The sequence below is a fragment of the Sorghum bicolor genome, chromosome 4 (genome assembly GCF_000003195.3).
Source record: "Sorghum bicolor cultivar BTx623 chromosome 4, Sorghum_bicolor_NCBIv3, whole genome shotgun sequence".
Lineage (NCBI taxonomy): Eukaryota > Viridiplantae > Streptophyta > Magnoliopsida > Poales > Poaceae > Sorghum > Sorghum bicolor.
Window position 1 is genome coordinate 9,534,687 of NC_012873.2, and position 21,927 is coordinate 9,556,613.

The 21,927-nt window shown below is 47.8% G+C and overlaps 2 protein-coding genes across 2 annotated transcripts; both read left to right on the forward strand.

Annotated features, from left to right (window-relative positions):
- LOC110434727 lies at positions 1 to 990 on the forward strand. Its single transcript, XM_021459440.1, has 3 exons — positions 1 to 102; positions 226 to 534; positions 640 to 990. The coding sequence occupies exons 1-3, from the start codon at positions 1 to 3 to the stop codon at positions 988 to 990; spliced, it is 762 nt and encodes a 253-aa protein (XP_021315115.1).
- On the forward strand, positions 6,666 to 7,004 carry LOC110434728 (uncharacterized mitochondrial protein AtMg00810-like). Its single transcript, XM_021459441.1, has one exon. The coding sequence runs from the start codon at positions 6,666 to 6,668 to the stop codon at positions 7,002 to 7,004; it is 339 nt and encodes a 112-aa protein (XP_021315116.1).

Below are 21,927 nucleotides of genomic sequence, written 5' to 3' on the forward strand. Positions count from 1 at the left end.
ATGGTGCCCTCCTCTGTCCACTCCTCCTCCTCCTCCTCCGACAGCTTCTCCACCGCCCCCACCTCCGCTGCACAGATTCAAAGCCTCTCCATCTGTCATCATGTCCCCGTCATCCTCGACATGGACGAGGGCAACTTCGGACAATGGCGCCACTTCTTCACCTCTAATCTTTAGACCAAAAAACCCTTGACTTATTTCTACTCTACCTTCTAATTTGGGCTGTAGGCTAGCGTGCGCACCACAACAACTCTGTCCAACGACTGCGATTGCGAGTGGCGCGTGATCGATTCATGCGTCGTCAACTGGATCCTCGCGTCCGTCTCCAAGGGTGTCTTCGACGTCGTGCGGCGTGATCGCCACGGCGCGTTCACCCTCTGGCACACCATCGAGGGGCTCTTCCAGGACAATGAGCTACAGCACGCCGTCTACCTCGAAACCGAGCTGCGATCTCTACAGCAAGGTGACATGTCCATGAATGACTACTGCACCAAGCTCAAGCGCATCGCTGATCCGCTGCGCGACATCGGCCACTCCGTCTCCGAGCCAAGCTAGGTGCTCAACCTCCTTTGTGGCCTCAACCCCCAGTACCGCTACGTCAAACCGGTGATCACCTCCAAGTCCCCGCTGCACACCTTGCAGAGCACCCACTCCTTCCTAATCCTCGAGGAGCTCAGCTTCCAGCACGACTCCAACGCCGAGGCAAGTCAGGCGCTCACCGCGTCCCATGGCGATCACTCTGGCAGCTCCTCCAACACCAACTTGGCTTCCTCCAGCACCAAAGATAGGTCCTCTGCCTCTCCTACCCCGTGCTCCACCAACAATCGCTCCGGCAATGGTGGCGGCAACAACCGCTCCAACAATCGCTTTGAGCGGCGTCACGATCGTGGCGGCGGCGGTGGCTCATCACGGCCCAATGCCAATGCCTCCAACACCCAGTCCACGCCATGGGCCGCAGGCTACAACCCATGGCAAGGCATGGTGCAGGCCTAGCCCATGCCTTTCTGTGCCCCAAGAGCCGGCGTTCTGGGACCTTGCCCCCATTCCAGCTGCAGCAGGCAATGGCAGCGTCCTCCTCCCACCCCAACAACGCCTTCGACACCAGCGCTCTGTACGCGGCGCTACATTCTTTCGGCGTGCCACAACATCTGCCGAGCACCAACGACCGGTATTTCGACACCGATGCGACATCACACATGTCTTCTTCTCCTGGTAACCTTCTTCCCTCGACTCTCTGATCGTCCTCCTCTACCATTATAGTAGGCAATGGTGCTCATGCGCTAGTCACACATCAAGCACAAACATTCATTCCTACAGCCACAACTTCGCTTTGCCTCGATGACATTCTCGTTTCCCCTTTGCTTGTTAAAAATTTGATTTCCATCTGCCGTTTAACTCACGATAACAATGTTTCTATCGAGTTTGACCCCTCTGGTTTTTCCATTAAGGATCTTCCTACTTGATGTGAAAGCAGCAGCGATCTTTATCCTCTCTGCCTCCCACACCATCAAGCCCTTCACGCGTCCTCGGTGATGTCCTTGTGGCACCAGCGACTTGGACACCCAGGTGTTCTAGGCTTCCAGCAACTACTCAAATTTTGCATAATTTCTCTTTCCGATGTAATAAATCTGCTGCACATTCATGTTCTGCATGTCGACTGGGCAAACATACTCGCCTGCCGCTTCATGATTCTACATCACAGTCCTTTTTCCCTTTCTAGTTAGTTCATTCTAAGATTTGGACATCGCCTATGTTAAGTCACTCGGGATATAAGTATTATGTTGTGTTTCTTGATGATTATACTCACTATTTATGGACTATTCCCTTACGCAATAAATCAGATGTTCGTCCTTCCATCCATGCATTTATTTCTTATGTTCGCACTCAGTTCCGTCTACCCATCCTTGCCTTCCAGATCGATAATGGCCGAGAGTATGACTCCAATGCCATGCGCCTCCTCCTATCCTCCCTCGGCACCCAACCCCGCCTTTCATGTCCTTACACATCGCAACAAAACAGGAAAGCTGAGCGCATCCTCCATGCTGTTAACGACTCTCTGCATACAATGTTGATTCATAGTGCAGCACCACTGGAGTTTTGGGCCGAGGCACTCGCCACGGCGACATACTTGATCAATCTCTGCCTTTTCCGTGCCGCGGGAACCATGACACCTTACGAGCTCCTATTCGGTGTGGCATCGTCCTACGATGAGTTGCGTGTTTTTACTGTTAGTGCTTCCCCGACACGATCGCAATGTTGGCTCATAAACTCGCCGCATGCTCGTCCACCTGCGTCTTCATTGGCTATCCGGTGGATCATCGTGGCTACACCTGCTACAAGATTGCGAGGGGGCGCGTCATCACCTCTCAACACATTATCTTCGACGAGACCGTCTTCTCATTCTGCGACAACATCAGGGTCGTGTTGGCAAATCTTAACGCGATCACCAAAGGTAGACACAAAGTCTAGTTCCTCAGCAATGACGCCAGAAATGTTTGTTGGCACTTCTTAGCAACACTAGTAGAGGACAGAGATTAACTACTATCCTAGTAGTGGTACTAGAGGTGCCGGGTCGGTTGTTCTTAGCTACACCTACGGTGAGGCTAGAGTTGGCTAGTCTACTAATGCCTAGTGGGGTTGTCAATCTCAACACTAATAGGGCCAATAGGAGTGATCGCAATCTACCTAGATAGATGGGATCTGCAAGCACACAACACTATCGTGTGTAGCACTTCGCCTGGTGAGTAGCTAGGTGTAAATTTATAATTTCCCAAAGGAAGGCTAGGGGGATGTGGTCAAGTTGGATAAGAATGAATGATCAGAGTTAGGATTGGTAAGGAATGGGTTGGCTAGCAAGAATGGATGGATGGGTAATCAATATGTGGGTAAAAGATAAAATAAAAGATAACCAAACTAACCTGCCAACTAGCCTGAGGGGGTTAAAAGATAAATAAGAGCGGTAGTAGATTTAGGGGACTCAGTAAAAGGATAGCACTAATTATTCAAGTCAAGCAAAGAGGCGTACGCATCCTAAACTCACTCAAGAGAGTTGATTAGGCACGATGTACGAGCCTTACGTTTTAAGAACTAGACCGAACATGGGGGAATATGTAGGCAATCAAGGATGTCACCACCTGGTGCTACCCCTGCTATCGTGGGTCTAGCCATATCTGAATGTAAGCCTATAGCCTAAGCACCACGCTTAATCTATATTCCTACTATCTTTACCCGAGCTCTAGAGTAAATACACCCTAACCAGACGATAGAGAAATTCCTTAGCTTGAATACTAACACTAAACTAACCAAGCACTTATCCCAACACAATGAAGTACCTAAGCTCACTAATGATGGTATGCATTCCTTTTTGTGTTTTCCTTTCCTCCCCCTAGCTCTGGTTCGTCACCATCTTAGTGATCAGTGCAGTGGCTTTGTTGATGGTGAGGGAGAGGAAGGCTCCTCTAGCAGCAGCATCAATGTGCCCCTACACATCTAGGTTAGCCCATCATAGAAATACTAGAGCACTAACCAATCGTTGATGCCGTGGTATGGGCATGCTTGGATGTAGTCTTGTAGTCTTTCCCATGCCTCTGGAATTGACTCGGTGGTGTTCTGATGGAAGTTGGAAAATTTTCCCCTTAGGGCATTGGGGTTGCTAATGGGGAAGAACTTGGCGAGGAACGCCGCGGAACATTTGGCCCACGTGTTGACAACTTCCTTTTCCTTGTAGAACCATTGTTTCACTTTTCCCACAAGGGAAAAGGGAAATGGACAGAGCTTTATGCTTGCAGGTGCGACGTCTTTGATGACTATGGTGTCGTAGAGCTTGAGGAAGTGTTGGAGATGTACGTTTGCGTCCTCACTTGGCAAACCATGGAATTGGTTTGCCAGCACCATCGTGATGAGGCCAGTGCAGAGCTCAAAGTTTACGTTCCCAGTGTCGACGGTAGGCTCGGTGGGCACGTTGGCAACATCGCGAGCAGAGTATTCACGGAGAGTCTTGGCCATAACAGTAGTAGCGGATGGTGCATGGTGGACGAGATCATCTATCGGTGGAGGAGATGTGGCAGGAGATGTGGTGCGGGAGGAAGTGGTTCGTGTATGACTCCTCCTCAGGATCGCCTTTGGGTTGTCGACGAAGTTCTTCGGCAGATCGGACCTGGTCGTACACTATCCCTATTTTCACCCACCACAGGAGAAAACAAGCAAATTTAGCCTGTCAATGGCTATCTTGCATGCATACTATTATGAACATATCATTATGAATCTTAATCATTTATGCCTTTCCCGTCAACAGTGCTAGAAATGCTTGTTGGCATTTCTTAACATAGTCACTAGGAGTAGGCAGAGAGCCTATCCCCAGCCACTGTGCCAGAAATGTCGGGTGTCGATTTTACTTAGAGACATCACTAAAGTATAGTACTGTCACTAGTATTGACCTTGATAGTTCCCTGATCTCTTTTAGATATTAATCTGCAAGCGTACGGAGCTATCGTTTGTAGCATTTCACCCAGTGAGTATTCAGGTATCGTTATTTTTATTTTCCCAAAGGAAGGCATTTGATTAAGATTCTAATATGATCATGAATAGTAGTGCTATGCAATTTAACTAGCTGTTCATACAGGGGGATTGATAGTAGAGATAGTGGATACACAAATGAGCTCATCTCAAATGATAAATAAAAGAGAAACTAATAAAATAAGATTTCTAGACGAGCATGCATTAATCAAGTATAGTCATGTTACGGTTAGTTAATATTCATACAATTCACATAATTAGGATTAGTGCTAAGTGTGATATGGATCAAGAGAACATGCCGTACTAGTCTGCCAGCAAATGTCGTGCCAATTTAGACTCCTACATCTCAAACGAACAGGGGGAATGCCAAGGACTTACAGGGTTGTCACCACCTGCCGTCGTCCACCTCACTAAAGCAAGGGCCATGCAGACACCTGCCTCTCCATACCCAGGCACCTAGCCTACGTATGTAGAGTCTACCCAACTCACCCCGTGACTCCAACCCTACGGATCAACAAGTTATGAATTGGCACACCTTGTGGTGCGATGAACCACCACATCCAACCTAACTCTAGCTTTAATTAAGTGAAATGTATTTATTAGGCACAATGTTAATGATGTCACTCTATTGACACATAGGCTATACTCTAGTTCATATATCAATAGCATAACATCACAACTATACTCTAGTTCATAATCATGACTAATTAAATAATGAGAGAATGAACTTGGAAGAACTCATGATTCTATTCATACCCCAAGTGGCCTTCTTCCAAGGAGTCAAGCTCTCCAAGGTAGCTTTGGGTTACTCTTCTACTAACAATAAAATAAAAGAACTACAACTAGAGAGTGGAGATGGAGAATGGCTCAAGTGTTGGTGTGTGTTGAGAGGGGGGGTACTGCCCCCTATTTATACAGGTGAGCGAGGCGATGCTCTCCCACAATCTGTGCATAAGCACTCAATCCACCGACCCCAGGGAGCGCCATGCAGCCACACAACAAAGGCGGTGCTGAGAGGGCTCAGCCGGCCAACCCCTAGGTGGCGCCCCTCGGCCTCCAGCTTCACGTGTTGGACCTTGGGCCTCTTCTCATGAGGGCTGCGTCTGGGGAATTGCTCTGGAGAAACTTCACTTGACGTCTTGGTTATTTGATAGCGTAACCTTGCATTAAAAAGCGACTTTTTGTGGTGTCCTCATGTATTTGTGCACACGTCCTGTAAAAAATACAATCTTCCAAATACATGTGGAACTAGGTTAGAAATAAATGCATATGTGATGTTTGTTTGCCAAATTTACCTATTTTTGATAGTAATTGACGGTCGGATTTATGAGTTAATGACCGTCAATAGACTCTCGTACCGTGACCACCTGGCGCCGTGTCATCATAGGCAAGTGGGTGTTCAAGCACAAGATGAATCCAGATGGTACCCTTTGAGCGCTACAAGGCTCGATGGGTTGTTCGGGGATTCAACAATGGCCTGATATTGACTTTGGGGAAACATTCTCACCAGTGGTGCCACGATTCGCACTGTCCTCACGCTCGTGGCAACACACAACTAGCCGACGCATCAACTAGATGTCTCTAATGCATTTCTCCATGGCAACTTGTAGGAGCAGGTGTACAGCCAATAGCCCACTGAGTTCGTCGATCCTCGCTGGCCAGATGATGTTTGCCTACTGTCTCGGTCGCTCTGTGGTCTGTGCCAAGCACCACGGGCGTGGTTCGACCGCTTCGTCGGTCATGTCACTAGCCTGGGCTTTGTCCAGTTGAAGTCTGATTCATCCCTCTTTGTCTACCATGGCAATGGCGCGACGGTGTACCTTCTACTGTACATCGATGATATGATCCTCTCGGCATCCACGACCATGCTTCTTCAGCACATCATCACCTGACTCCATGACACTTTTGCTGTGAAGGACATGAGACCAATGCGTCACTTCCTCGGCATCAACGTTCGGTGCACAGCAGCAGGGTTCTTCCCATCGCAATCTTCTTATGCCGAACAGCTACTGGAGTAAGCTGGTATGGCCAACTGTAAATCAGTTGCCACGCCTACGGACACCAAGCCTAAGGCATCGACAAACGATGACAAGCTGATCGATGACGCCACAACCTACTAGAGTATCGTCGGTGCATTGGCGTACTTGACGATCATGCATCCGAACATCGCCTATGCCATGCAACAAGTCTGCCTCCACATGCACTCGCCACAGGACGTTCACCAGACGATGCTAAAATGCATCCTCCGATACGTCAAAGGCACGACACGTCTCGGCATCCAGCCGCGTTGTGCACCAACGCTGACGATCACTGCCTACTCTGATGCCGACTGGGCAGGCTGTCCCGATACTCGACGTTCAACATCTGGGTTTTGTGTCTTCTTCAGCAACTCGCTCATCTCGTGGTCCTCCAAACAGCAAACCACGATTTCACGATCAAGTGCCAAAGCTGAGTACCGTGCCATCGCCAATGCTGTCTCCGAGTGCTCCTAGCTATGACACCTTCTCGATGAACTTCTCTACAATGTCCCGTCCACGACTGTGGTTTTCTACAACAACATATCGTCTGTATACATGTCTAGGAACCCCGCTCATCATTGGCGCACCAAGAACATAGAGCTCGACATTCACTTCATCTGTGAGAAGGTCACCATTGGGGAGCTCCGTGTCACCCACGTTCCCAGTGCACGACAACTTGTTGACATGTTTGTCAGCGGAACAACCTCTCCAACGGCCAGAGCCTACCGCGTCACCAAAGATCAGCACCTAAGAACGACGTTTGCGCACTCGCCACACCAATGGCTTCCGCAAAGCACGCTCAGCCGCGCACACACGCGCACCCGGTCTTCACGGCGCCCACTCACCCGAGGCTCGCGTTCATCCACTCTAGTGTAGTGCATGTGTGTGTTCATAGTCAGAGAGGCATTGCACTATATAAATGTACACTGTATGAGATCAATACAATCATCTAGTTGATCCTCTCCACTCTACATGGTATCAGCCTACTCTCAGATCCTCATGAATCCCTTTGCCTCTACTTCCGCTTCTGCACCCATGGACAATTTTGTTCTCTCCTGTGACTCCTCTGATGATGAGTTCGTCGCCCCCACCATCGCCTCTTCCATTTAGGGCATTTCTATTTGCCATCATGTCCTCATTGTCCTCGATATGGAGGAGGGCAACTATGGACAATGGCGGTGCTTTTTCGACTCTAGGCTCGGCAAATTTGGCCTCACTAGCCATGTTCGCTCCACCACCCCTTTTGTGGAGCGCGATGGTGAGTGGCGCATGGTGGACTCATGTGTCGCCAATTGGATCCTCACCACGGTCTCCAAAGGTGTCTTCGACATCATTCGTCACGACCGCCAGGATGCCTTCTCTCTATGGCACGCCATCGAGAACGTCTTCTGTGACAACAAACTCCAGTGCATCATCTACCTCGAAGCTGAGCTGCACCATGAATGATTACTGCACCAAGCTCAAGCGCCTTGCAGATCAGCTCACCGACATCAGTCACCCCATCTCCAAGCCAAGCCAGGTGCTCAACCTCCTCCGCGGGCTCAACCCCAAGTACCGCTACATCAAGCCGGTCATCACCGCCAAGTACCCTCCGCACACCTTCATGAGTGTGCGCTCCATCCTCATGCTCGAGGAGGTCAGCATCCAGCACGACGCTGCCGCCGAGGCTACTCAAGCCCTCACCGCCACTCATGGTGAGCAGTCCGGCAACAAGGAGGGCTCCTCCTCTAGCGCACCTCGCCGTGACAACTACTCCAACAACGGCAATGACAACTCCTGCTCCAACAACCGTGGCGATCATCGCCGCGGCCACAACTACGGCAACGACAATGGCGGTGGTCCCCGATCTAACAACTCCAACGCCCCCAACAACCCATGGTAGGGCTTGTGCAGGCCTGGTCCATGCCGTTCCACGCTCCCCATGCCGGCGTCCTCGGGCCTTGTCCATCGTTTCAGCCGCAACAGTTGACGATAGCCTATCATCAACTGCCCGACGGCGCCTTCGACAACAGTGCCCTCTACGCCACCCTCCAGTCCATGGGTCATCACCAGCAACCCTAGAGCATGTCCGACTGGTACTTCGACACCGCCGCAACGTCGCACATGTCTTCTTTAGCTGGTAACTTTCCCCCATCTGTTCTTCGCCCATTCTCTTCCTCCATCACAGTAGGCAATGGTGCTCAGCTGCCTGTAACTTACCGAGCACAAACACTCATTCCTACTGCCAACTCTTATCTTCACCTAAATGACGTTCTTGTTTCTCCATCACTCATCAAAAACTTAATTTCTGTTCGCCATCTTAACCGTGATAATAATGTGTCTATTGAATTTGACCCCTCTGGTTTCTCCATCAAGGATCTTCCTACCAGGGCGGAGATGCTCCGATGTGAGAGCAGCAGCGACCTCTACCCCCTACGGCTGCCTCACCATCAAGCTCTCACTGCATCCTCGGCAACCTCACTGTGGCATCAGTGGCTGGGTCATCCTGGCAGCCCAGTTACCAATAAGATTTTACAGTCATTTTGTTGATGTTCACTCTTGCTCCTCCTGTCGATTGGGCAAGCATACACGTTTACCTTTTAATGATTCAGCATCACATTCATATTTTCCATTTCAACTCGTTCACTCAACTTGTTCACTCTGATGTTTGGACTTCCCCTTTTCTTAGTCATTTTGGGTACAAATATTATGTTGTGTTTCTAGATGACTACACCCATTACCTATGGATTGTGCCACTGCGCAACAAATCAGACATGTTCCAAACCATTCGAGCATTCATCTCCTATGTTCACACACAATTCCATCTCCCCATTCTAGCTTTTTAGACTGACAATGGCCGTGAATACGATTCCAATGCTACGTGCCTCCTTCTTTCCTCCATTGGCACACAATTGCGCCTCTCTTGCATCTATACATCTCAATAGAATGGGAAAGCCGAGAGGATTTTATGCACTATTAAAATGACTGTTTACGCACCATGCTAGTTCACAGTGCAGCTCCACAGGCTTTCTGGGAAGAAGCACTTGCTACAGTGACATACCTGAGCAACCGCCGGCCATGCCAAGCCACCGACAACACGACGCCATTCTCCATGCTCTTCGGTGTTCCACCATCCTACACTGAGCTGCGCGTGTTCAGTTGCTGCTGCTTCCCCAACATGACAGCAACCGCACCTCACAAGCTCGCCGTGAGATCGACGACGTGTGTCTTCATCGGCTACCCAGTGGGTCACCGCGGCTACTGGTGCAACGACATCACCACCGGCCGCGTCATCACCTCACATCACGTCGTCTTTGACGCATGCGTATTCCCTTTTTGACAAATCGATGGCCAACCTGAGCTGCGCCCACCATGATAAACGATCGACGACCCAGACAACGACGACACACTGAACCACGGACCCACAGCGCGGGCGCCTGCACACCTCGTCATCAAGCTGATCGCACACCCCAAGCACGCACGGATTGTGCGCCCAGGACGTGCCCTAGCAGCAGGGGTCGACAACACCGGGACCGCGGTTCCCTTGAACGTGGACTCTGCACCCACACCACCAGCGACTTCTACATCCTCCCTAGGCATGATGTTGACTCCATCCACCCCGACACCAGGCTCCTCTCCTGCACCAGCAACCACCGTCGCACCGACTGGCCATCCGATGGTCACCCACGCCCGTCCTGGCATTTACAAGCCAAACCCCAAGTACGCTTTGGAGGCAAGCGTCGACAACACCATCTCGCCGGTCCCTCGTAGCGTCCGCTTTGCCATCAAGGACCCAAATTGGTATCCTGCAATGAAAGCTGAGTTTGATGCATTACAGGCCAACAAGACATGGTCCCTCGTGTCACGACCACAGGGCACACGATTGATCACCGACAAGTGGGTATTTAAACATAAAATGAAGCCCGACGGGACCCTTGAGCGCTACAAAGCTCAATGGGTCGTCCGTGGCTTCTATCAGTGTCCCGGCATCGACTTCAGGAAAACCTTTTCACCGGTGATCAAACCGTCCACCATACGAACGGTGCTCACACTCATCGCCAGCAAGGGCTGGCCGGCGCACCAGCTCGATGTCTCCAACGCATTCCTGCCTGGTGCAGCGAGCAACCCACCGGCTTCACCGATCCAGCAAGGCCAGACGACATCTGCCTCTTGTCCCATTCCCTCTACGGCCTTAATCAAGCACCACAAGCGTGGTTCCAACGCTTCGTCGCGCACGTCACTTCTCTTGGGTTCATGCAGTCCAGAGTAGACACCTCCCTGTTCGTCTACAACAATAATGGCGCCAGGGTGTATTTGCTGCTCTATGTCGATGACATGATCCTGTCCGTGTCGATGACTTCGCTCCTTCGACACATCGTCCAGCGCCTACATGACGTCTTCACCGTCAAGGACATGGGGTCGGTTCATCATTTCCTCGGGATCAGCGTTCATCGCAACTCCACCGTCTTCTTCCTCTCGCAAGCTCAGTACGCCGAGGAGCTTCTTCAACATGCGGCCATGGCCTACTGTAAACCAGTGCCCACGCCAGCTGACACGAAGCCGAAGGCCTCCGCGACCGAGGGGGCACTCATCGCCAACGTGATGAACTTTAGGAGCTTCGCCGGCGTGCTCCAATACCTCACCATCACGCAACCCGACATCACCTACGCCGTCCAATAGGTTTGCCTACATATGCATGCACCACGAGATGTGCACCTAATGATGCTGAAACGCATACTACGGTATGTCAAAGGCACCATCCCCCTCAGAGTTCAGCTGTGCACCATCTCAACACCAACAATCTCCGCCTACTTGGACGCCGACTCGGCTTCTACATCTTCCTCCTCCCTGATATCATGGTCGTCAAAGCGCCAAACCACTGTGTCGAGGTCTAGTGCCGAGGGAGAGTACCACGCCATTGCCAACGCCGTCTCCGAATGCTCCTGGCTACGACAACTACTCGGTGAACTGCTCTGCCCAGTGACCACCACGACAGTGACGTTCTGCAACAACATCTCTTCAGTCTACATGTCTTGTAAACAAGTACATCACCAACGAACCTAGCATATCAAGTTTGATATACATTTCGTCAAGGAGAAGGTCGCGGTCGGTGAACTCCGTGTCACACATGTTCCTAGTGCGGTAGCTCACGAACGTGTTCACCAAAGGGCTTCCCTCAGCGCAGTTCTATGACTTCTGAGACAGTCTCTCCATTACAAATGGCGACATCAAGACTAGGGGGGTATCAGCGGAACAACCTCTCCAATTGCTAGAGCCTACCGCTGTTGCACCCGACCAACATGTAATTGTGTCAAACATTGTATCCACATGTAGGTGCATTAGGTGTGTGTTTAGTTAGCACGTAGAATCATGGGCATAGCGGAGGCTGCACGCTGTGCATCGTGACCGCGTCCTGGGTGTTTCCCCCCGCCATGGTGAGCGCGCCGTGCATGTCGCACGGGTGCCGCAAAATAAGGTTCACCGTGTAGCGGCTGATCGTGGTGGGGAATGCGGATCACGTCCCAAGTTTAAGAACACGAAATGCATCAGAAAAAAGGTACGCCATTGCAGTGAAAACTCCACTCTCTCTCGTGTGTGCTCTCGCCATCCAGCTCGCGATCACCAGGTTCCGGGCATCGCCGGAGCCGGTGTTGTTCTTAGCGTCGGTGTGTCGCTAGCCCTAACACGTGGTATCAAAGCGAGTGCATGTTCTATAGCGGCTCTGTGAGCCTGCTGTTTTCGCCACTGAAGAAAGTCCGCATCGTTCCTCGCCGGTCACTGGTGAACAAGATGGGAGATGTAGAGTCAAGTGTTTGGGGGCATCAAGGAGAGCAGCCTCATGTGGCCGATGCTATCAAGGGACAACTACTCCGAGTGGGCAATGCTCATGCAATGCAACCTTGAAGCGTTGGAGATCTGGGATGTGATGGACCCAGGCACCAACCCGAAGCGCGCGCAAGATCGCCAGGCTATGAGCGTGTTGCTGCGCTCAGTGCCGAAGGAGATGTGGCAGGATCTTGGGCGGCACAAGACCATGAAGGAGGCATGGGAGGTGATGAAGCTGATGCATTTGGGGGCCGATCGAGTGAAGGAAGTCAATGCCCAGCGACTCTTGGGAGAATTTGAGAACATTCGGTTCAGGGAGGGTGAATCAATTGAAGATTTTGGCTTGAGGAGCACAAATCTTGCCAGGAATCTCAGAACCCTAGGTGAAACTGTGGAAGACGTGCGCGTCATCAAGAAGTTCTTGCGCGTCATTCCGGCAAGGTTCGCTCAAGTGGTAATCTCCATTGAGATGTTCTGCAACCTCAAGGAGTTGACAGTGGACGAGCTGGTAGGGCGTCTGCACGCGGCGGAAGATCGACTCGACGAGAAGGTGGATCACATCATCGACAAAGTGGGACGACTCTTGCTCGCGGAGGAGGACTAGCTAGAGAAGAACAAACATTGTTTCCACCCCAAGGCCAAGCTGGGGGAGCGGTGCAGGCGCGAGATCCTCGAAGGGCAAGGCGGCGACACGCTCAGGTGGCGGCAGCTCAGGTTAGGTCAAACTGACCTTCGAGGGCACGCTAAGGAGGAAGGGCCAATGCCGAAATTGTGGCATCTACAGTCACTGGGCCAAAGACTGCAAACGGCCTAAGAAGGACAAGAAGAAGGATGGTGGGTAGCCGGAGGCAAATGTTGCCATCGGCGGCGTAGACCAGTCTGGCGCTAAAATGCTGGCGGCCTGCGACGTCGTGCACGGGCCACACTACGTCCATCTCTCAGAAAAGGTAGTACCTGTGGATGTCCCTGAAGGTCAGTGGGTGTTGGACACTAGGGCCAGCAACCATATGACAAGCTCAAGAGCGATGCTGCCACAACTTGATGATGGGGTCTATGGTTCAGTCCATTTTAGAGATGGATCACGCGTTCAAATCCAAGGTATGGGATCTGTGGTGATGCAAGATCGCCACCGAGGTCACAAAGTCCTAACTGATGTTTACTATATTCCTGCATTGAGAAGCAATATCATTAGTTTGGGTGAGTTAGAAGAAAAAGGTTTTAAGTATGTTGGTGAAAATGGCAGAATATGTGTGTTTGATCAGGAAAGAACACTGTTAATCTCAGCACCTAGAGTTGGCAATAGGTTGTACCTTGCTAAGTTTGATCTAGTCCCTCCTGTGTGTCTACTATCACAAACTGAAGATGAGTCCTAGAAGTGGCATGCTAGGTTCGGGCATTTGAATTTTAGAGCTCTAAATGATCTGAGTACTAAAAGCATGGTGAATGGATTGCCAACTGTAACTAGAGTTGAGAAAGTTTGTGATGGGTGTGTCCTAGGAAAATAGCATAGAGCTCCATTTCCAAAAATGTCAAGTTATAGAGCAGAAAAGGTGTTGGAACTTGTACATGCATATCTGTGTGGGCATATTACCCCTAAATCATTAGGGGTGCATCCTATTTCTTGCTGGTAGTTGATGATTGCAGCAGGTATATGTGGGTGTAGATGCTCAGGTCAAAGGACCAGGCTCTTGAGTGTTTCAAGAAAATCATGCTCAGAGTTGAATCAGAGTCTGATGGCAAGCTCAAAGCATTGGGGATAGATAGGGGGGGTGAGTTCAAGTCCAATCTGTTCTCAGTTTTCTACATAGATGGAGGCATAAAGCATTACACTACCACTCCCTATACTCCACAACAGAATGGGGTTGTGGAAAGAAGAAATCAAACAGTGGTGGAGATGTCTAGGTGTATGCTCAAAAGTATGAGAGTTCCATCAGAATTGTGGGGTGAAGCAGTATGTACTGTAGTCTATGTGTTAAACAGGTGTCCTACAAAGTGCCTGAACAATAAGACCCCATATGAAGCTTGGCATGGGAGGAAACCAACTGTAAGTCACTTAAGAACCTTTGGGTGTGTTGCACATGTGAAGAAAGTTGGGCCAGGACTAGATAAATTGTCTAATAGATCAAGAAAACTAGTTTTCATTGGTTATGAATCTGGGACAAAAGGCTACAGATTCTTGGATCTTGTCACCAACAAGCTTGTGGTGAATAGGGATGTGATTTTTGAAGAAAATGTACCTTGGGACTGGAACAACTTAAGTGGCAACACAGCTACAGTGTGAGATGGTTTTGTTGTGCGCTATGACACTACTGACAGAAATCCGACAACAGAGCAATTGGGAGAGCAGCATGTAGCAGAAGCAGAGGCTATCAATGGTGAGGAAGGTGTTGTGGCTCCAAATGAAGCAGCACCTAACTCTCCAAACACACCAGCATCAAGTCAAGGACAGAATCAAGGGTGGGTCACACCACCAGGTCAGAACTCAGGGAGTTTAGACAAAGGGCCTGTCAAATTCAGAACTCTAAGAGATTTATTTGATTCAATAGAAGAAGTGCTTGACTATGAATACAATGGTGTTTGCATGCTTGCAGCAGATGAACCAGCCAATGTAGAGCAAGCTCTAGAGGAGACTTGTTGGAAGGATGCCATGAGGGCAAAACTAGAGGCAATTGTTAAGAACAATACTTGGGAGTTCTCTGAATTGTCCAAAGATCACAAGGCAATTGGCCTTAAGTGGATGTTTAAGGTGAAAAGAGATCTTGCTAGAAATATTGTAAAGCATAAAGCAAGGTTAGTTGTGAAGGGATATGCACAAGTTCATGGAGTGTACTATGATGAGGTTTTTTCACCTGTAGCCAGGATGGAGACAGTGAGGTTACTGTTGGCCCTAGCTGCACAGGGTGAGTGGGAAGTCCATCATATGGATGTCAAATCTGCTTTCTTGAATGGAGATTTGAAGGAAGATGTGTATGTACAACAACCCCCTGGTTTTGTTGATCCAAGAGCACCTAGAAGAGTTCTAAAACTCAAGAAGGCCTTGTATGGCCTCAAACAGGCTCTAAGGGCCTGGAATGATAGACTCGACCTAGAGCTGAGCAGGCTGGGTTTTAGAAAAAGTGTTGAAGAGCATGTCGTGTACAAGAGAGGATTAGGAAGATCTTTGCTCTTGGTAGGGGTCTATGTTGATGACCTAGTCATCTGTGGGCCAAACAAGAATGTTATTGCCAAGTTTAAGCAACAGATGAAAGAGAGTTTCAGTATGAGTGATCTAGGACTATTGAGTTACTATTTGGGCCTAGAAGTCAAGCAGAAGCCTGGAGAGATCACCATAAGTCAGAGTGCATATGCTAAGAAAATTGTTGATATTTCTGGAATGAAAGGATGCAATCCTGTGGATACCCCAATGGAGCAGCATGTCAAGCTATTGCCAGGCAAACCTGAGTTGGTGTCCAATGCAAAAATATAGAAGTCTAGTGGGCAGTCTTAGGTACTTGGTGAATTCTAGACCTGACCTTGCTTTTGCTGTTGGAATGGTGAGTAGGTTCATGGAGACTCCAAACTCTGAACACTGGAGTGCCATCAAGAGAATTGTGAGATATGTTGCAGGAACTACTAAACTTGGTTGCAGATTAGTAAAGGGATTGCATTCAGAATTGACTGGTTTCACTGACAGTGACCATGCAGGTGATTTAGAGAAGAGAAAGAGCACAACTGGTGTCTTATTCTTCCTGGGAGAAAATGCAGTTACTTGGAGTTCACAAAAACAGAAGGTTGTATCCTTGTCATCTTGTGAATCTGAGTACATTGCAGCTGCAACTGGTGCTTGTCAAGGGGTGTGGCTCAGCAGGCTGTTAGCAGACCTTGTGGGTGGTGATGTGAAAAAATTCAGTCTGCTCATCGACAACAGGTCAGCTGAAGAACTGAGTAAGAATCCAGTTTTCCATGAAAGGTCCAAGCATATAGACACTTGGTACCATTTCATCGGAGAGTGTGTGGCAGATGGGATGGTGGAAGTGAAGCACGTGTGTACTGATGATCAGCCAACTGACATTCTGACCAAGGCACTTGGCAAGGTGAGGTTCATCGAACTGAGGAGGCAGCTGGGCGTCATCAGAGTTTGACAGGATTAGGGGGTGAAATGTTGCACCCGACCAAAATGTAATCGTGTCAAACATTGTATCCACATGTAGGTGCATAAAGTGTGTGTTTAGTTAGCACGTAGAATCGTGGGCATAGCGGAGGCTACACGCTGTGTGTCGTGACCGCGTCCTGGGCGTTTCCCCCGCCATGGTGAGCGCGCCGTGCATGTCGCACGGGTGCCGCAAAATAAGGATCACCATGCAGCGGCTGATCGTGGCGGGGAATGCAGATCACATCCCAAGTTTAAGAACATGAAATGCATCAGAAAAAAGCTACGCCATTGAAGTGAAAACACCGCTCTCTCTCGTGTGTGCTCTCGCCATCCAGCTCGCGATCACCAGGTTCCGGGCATCACCGAAGCCGGTGTTGTTCTTAGCGTCAGCGTGTCGCCGTCCCAAACAACCACGTCGCGAAAGATCAGCACTCCAGAACGGCGTTCACGCACTCACCACGCCAACGGCTTCCGCAGAGCACGCTCATCCGCACACACACGCACACAGTCTTCACGGCGCCCACTCGCCCGAGGCTCGCGTTCATCCACTCCAGTGTAGTGCGTGTGTTTTCATGGTCAGAGAGCCATTATACTCTATAAATGTACACTGTATGAGATCAATACAATCATCCAGTTGATCCTCTCCACTCTACAATGTTCACTAAAGGTTTACCCTCGGCGCTCTTCTTCGACTTCAGAGACAATCTCTCCATCACCTCGGGCGACGTTGAGACTGCGGGAGGGTGTCAGCGGACTCAGATCAACAATGGCTAAGTGCCTAGGATATTAGGATCTCAACTACCTATGCACAGGACTCGCACCCACGCTGAGCTCATGCCGCATGTAGGACTCGCTCGTCGTGCTCTCGCATGCCTGGTCTCCACGGCGCCCACGATCCCGCTAGGCACGCTCGCCGCTCTCGCGTGTACTGCCATGGCCAAAGGCCACTGATGTAACACTATATATGTACACATATATTATCGATGCAAAGTGTCCAGTTGATCAATTCTACTCTACATAGGCATCCGCAATTCGCTCCATTCTTTTCGGATCTCCACTGCAGCAATGCCTGCTGGTTCTATGGTGGCGACCACACCAAAACCCTCCCGCACCAAGGATCACCACCGACTTGAAGATTGGCAGCCCAATGCCCCGCTCTCCATCACCTGAGGCCAAGAAAGGTGATGACATGAAGTCACCAGGGGTTATGCTCTTTGGACGGGCGATACTGACCAAGGAGCATATGAAAAGCCTTGCAGTGACCTCACAGTGAGCCACCAGGTGCGGCTTGTCCAAGCCCGATTGCGATGACAAGAAAGCGTCTAACATGTCTATTGATTTGGCTCTGACGACGTCGTCACCCATGGATGTCCTACCAAGAAGAATTCACCTCCTAGAGATTGTGGTGGTGCCAGGTGTTTGTGGAGTCTGACGCCATCGGTAGGAACCTTATCTCTCAGCGCTAGGCTCAGCTCTGCGCGCATGTCCAACATATTAGGCATCCACAATGCTGACCTGAGGAGCCACATGGTCTACGACATCATCGTTGGTGAGGTGAAGCACGTTGGCGACGAGCCTTTTATTAGGGGAGAACATCAGCATTAGCTACTTCATTGTGTTTACTTTTTTATACAAATTAAAACCGTACCATACTATACAACTCCTTTCGATGTGATAGATGAGATAACTCAGTGATTGAATTAATCAAGGAGCAAGCGTACATACTGGCTTAAGGAAACAAATGTCTGGTAGAATAGGAAGGCGGCCAGCCACCGTATCTGCACTCGCCTAAACAGTGCCATGAAGTGCCATATGCATGATATACAGAGACGCACAGCAAGGAAAGAATCAAATAGGGGTCTACCGATGCCCGTGAACATATGTGTCCATATAGGGGTAGGGTTTGTGTGTATGTGTCCCTATGAGCACCTTTATAGGGGTAGAGTTTGTGTGTATGTGTCCATATAGGGGTAGGGTTTGTGTGTATATGTCCATAGTGGTGAACGTGCATGTGTATTATAAGCATTTGTATCTATACCTAGGTAATTCAAAAAAAAGAGCAAGAACACCTAAATCTCACTCAATGAGACCAACTTTTTTAAAAAAGTTTAAAAAAGAGGTATCAAAAGAGCAAGAACACCTAAATTCTCGCTCAACAAGAGAAAAAAAAGAGTTGGAAGAAGAGGTGGGGCGAACCGACACATTGCGAGATTTCAACAAGACCAACTTTGACAAAAAAAAAAGAGTTGGAAGAAGAGGTGGGACGAGCCGACACATTGTGAGATTTGGAAGAACGGACCTTAAACCAACATTTTTTTATCTTTATGCTCCCATATATCCCAACGCAGCACTGTCCGGCGCTCAACGTTGGCTCAGGCCTGTTCACCCCTCCAAACTCGATGCATTGGGACTGGAATGGGCTTAACACGCCAACACTCGTTAACCTCCCGCCAAACAAAGAGCACGGTGGTGCTCTAAGTTGTCAATTGTCAATGGTGGCTCAAGCCTGTTCACCTCTCCTCCCAACTCTGATGCATGGGCTCTAACGGCTTATTTGAGCCTGCTTCCATACCGCTACGAGAACGATACGGTACTAATTAACGATACCATACGCACGTGTTGTACATTATTTATAGGTACGTACTCCTACGTGATTGTAGAGTTGTAGCCGTGCAGCTAGTAGCAGATGCAGATCTAGTAGCGAAAGACTCACGTCCATGTATAAGGCCCGGACCCACTATGTTTTAGCAAAGGAAAAAAAATTATATTACCTCTCTCAACTTCGATAAAAGTCTATTTTTCCTCTCTAACTGTAAAAGCGGACAAAATATTTTCCTCAATTTAGTTATAGATTTTTATTTAGGTTTATACTTGTTAAATATAAACAATTTTATAACTAAGTTATACATGATTTAGAGAGTATAAATTTTTTACTACAGTTCAATCATACAATAATTAGCTTACCATAAAATTTTTATCATGATTGGACAACAGAAATTGCAGTTATGAACTATTCCAATTAGTTATAAAAAACATAGATCTAAAACCACAGTAGAAACTTTATACTAGAGCATATAATATTATATATTGATTATGTAGATCTCATATGGAGTTCATAAAAATTAGATTTTTTATTTTATGATTTTTCTAGAATTTATTATGATTTTTAAAGTTTCAATTGAAATAATTAAACAAAAGAAAAAGATAAGACCGCCTTTAAAACTGCTTATAATAGTGCCAAGGAGGTAAGATAAACAGTTTCTAAAGTTAAGAAAGATGTTTTATCCGGTTTTAGAGTTTAGAGAGAAAAATAAACTTTCGCAAAAGTTAAGAGAAGGGTAATATGGACTGTTTCTTTTAGCAAAACAAAAGAACTCAGCCCAAAATCCCACGTTGGCCCACTCCAACTATGTGTACTATTGGGCCAACGTGTCATAACGCAAACGGAACCACGAATTTTTTTTCACTTATTAATTCCCGGAAAAATCTGCTCAACTGTTCACTTGCATGATTGCGTCCTTCTTTTCTCTTCGACAAATCTAGCATCATTGGCATGGATTATTGAATTATGCCTTCAAGTTCATTCGAAACGTTTCATCTACTTTTTTTTTGTTTTGTGCTAAAGTGGAAGTGTTTTTCTACAACCAGATTTCAGCTTACGATTTAGGGCATGTTTAGTTTACCATGTAATGCAAAATACAAAATATCAACTACTCTGGAATAATAAAATATAAAATGCTAAAATTCTCAAGGTTATATTTAGTTCTATCTAAAGTGCATAATTTATTTGTCTCACTATGGCATCTTGAGTCTTTTTTAGGTTTTTTCCTCCTGAGGCCAAAATCGAAAATGGAGAATGACAACATTTTGCCAAAAATTTTACATGACGTTTAGTTTCATTATGCAAAATGAAAGACCAAAACCTAGAAATTTTTGGATGAAAGGGGAACTAAGGGGGTGTTTGGGACTGCTCCATGAAGTAGCTCCACAAAAAACTGGAGTTTGTGGAGCACCTCTTTAGGTGCTCTCACAACTTTACCCTTTTTTTTCGAATTGAGTGCATGGAGCTAAAACTGTTTGATTAAAAAGATGGAGCAGAGCTACAAAACATGAAGCAGAGTAGTCCTAAACACCCTCTAAACATCCCCTTATATTCATGAAGTCCACGAAGAATTCAACTAGTAAGCAGTACATAGGGATGAGAATGCGACAAAATATAGAAATAGATTTCAAGTCAGTAACCACAATAGTCCTTGAAAGTCAGATTTCCCATGAGTGATTGACGTTGTGGACCACCTATATAAACATTTTTTTGGGACAATTGACATTATTTAACGCCACTAGAATTCAATTTTTAGGATGATTAATGTTGTCAACAACCCTTCAAGTTTTTCAAATTGTGCATATATATGGAATCCATATAGAATTAGCTTGTTTTTAGAATTATATAGAATTAGATTAGATGTCCAATGATTGTCAAAAAAAGATTAAATGTCCAATGTACAACCTCTAGATAGTGTATCGGGCTTCTCTCATGGGTCAGAGGTTAACTAATCAATGTATTAACGAGCCTATTTTCATCCCTACGTATAATCAAAAGAGGAAGAACTCATCCCAAAACCTAAAAAGGCCAACTTTTGTGAAAAAGGCCTAAATTCTCACATAACAAGACCAACCTTTTTTTTGAAACATGGAAAATCCGTTACTCAATAACTAGGACCAAATCATTGGCCAACAGTTCATAGATAAACATTGGGATACTATCAAAGACAGCAGTATCCGGACACAATTTGAAGCCGCCAAACAATGAGCAACTGGATTTATAGGACCTTGGATTATGAGCTACTACCCAAGAACTGAATTTACAGCGCAGCAATGCTTTTAGCTCCTACACCAAACCACTAGCCGAGCTTCGATCATCAGTAGAAGACAGAGCTGCCTGGACTACCATCAATGCATCTGTTTCTAGAATGACCTTTTGTAGACCAAGATCAGTTGCTCTTTGCACCGCCTGTAAACAAGCAATGATCTCCGCGTGGAAGGGTTCCAGCACAGCAGCACTCTTTTCAAATTACCGAACCCTGTAGAGATGACCTCCCCTTCAGAGCTGTGCATGAAAGCTCCATCACAATTTATTTTCGACCAACTTTGACAAAAAAGAAAGCAAGAAAAAAAAGAGTTGGAGGAAGAGGTGGTGGGGTGAACCCAATGACATTGTCACCTAGCAGGCCTCAACTTTAAAGAGGCCAAAAGCTTTGAGAGTAACTAATCAATGTATTGATGAGCCTATTTCACCCCTACTTTACTATCAAAAGATGAAGAACTCCACCCAAACTATCATAGTATCAGCTAACAAGACCAACTTTGACAAATAAAAGAGTTGAAAGAAGAGGTGGGGCGAACCATCTAGGCCTCACCTTGAAGAGGTCCAGTTTTGGGATTGGAATGGGAAGACATGAA

Bases quoted from the DNA above. Each gene is read 5' to 3' on its own strand.
- LOC110434727 (XM_021459440.1), top strand. From the start codon at position 1: ATGGTGCCCTCCTCTGTCCACTCCTCCTCCTCCTCCTCCGACAGCTTC. The intron at 103-225 runs GTCCCCGTCATC...TTTGGGCTGTAG, and splicing joins GCCTCTCCATCTGTCATCAT to GCTAGCGTGCGCACCACAAC. The intron at 535-639 runs GTCTCCGAGCCA...CACACCTTGCAG, and splicing joins TGCGCGACATCGGCCACTCC to AGCACCCACTCCTTCCTAAT.
- LOC110434728 (XM_021459441.1), top strand. From the start codon at position 6,666: ATGCATCCGAACATCGCCTATGCCATGCAACAAGTCTGCCTCCACATG.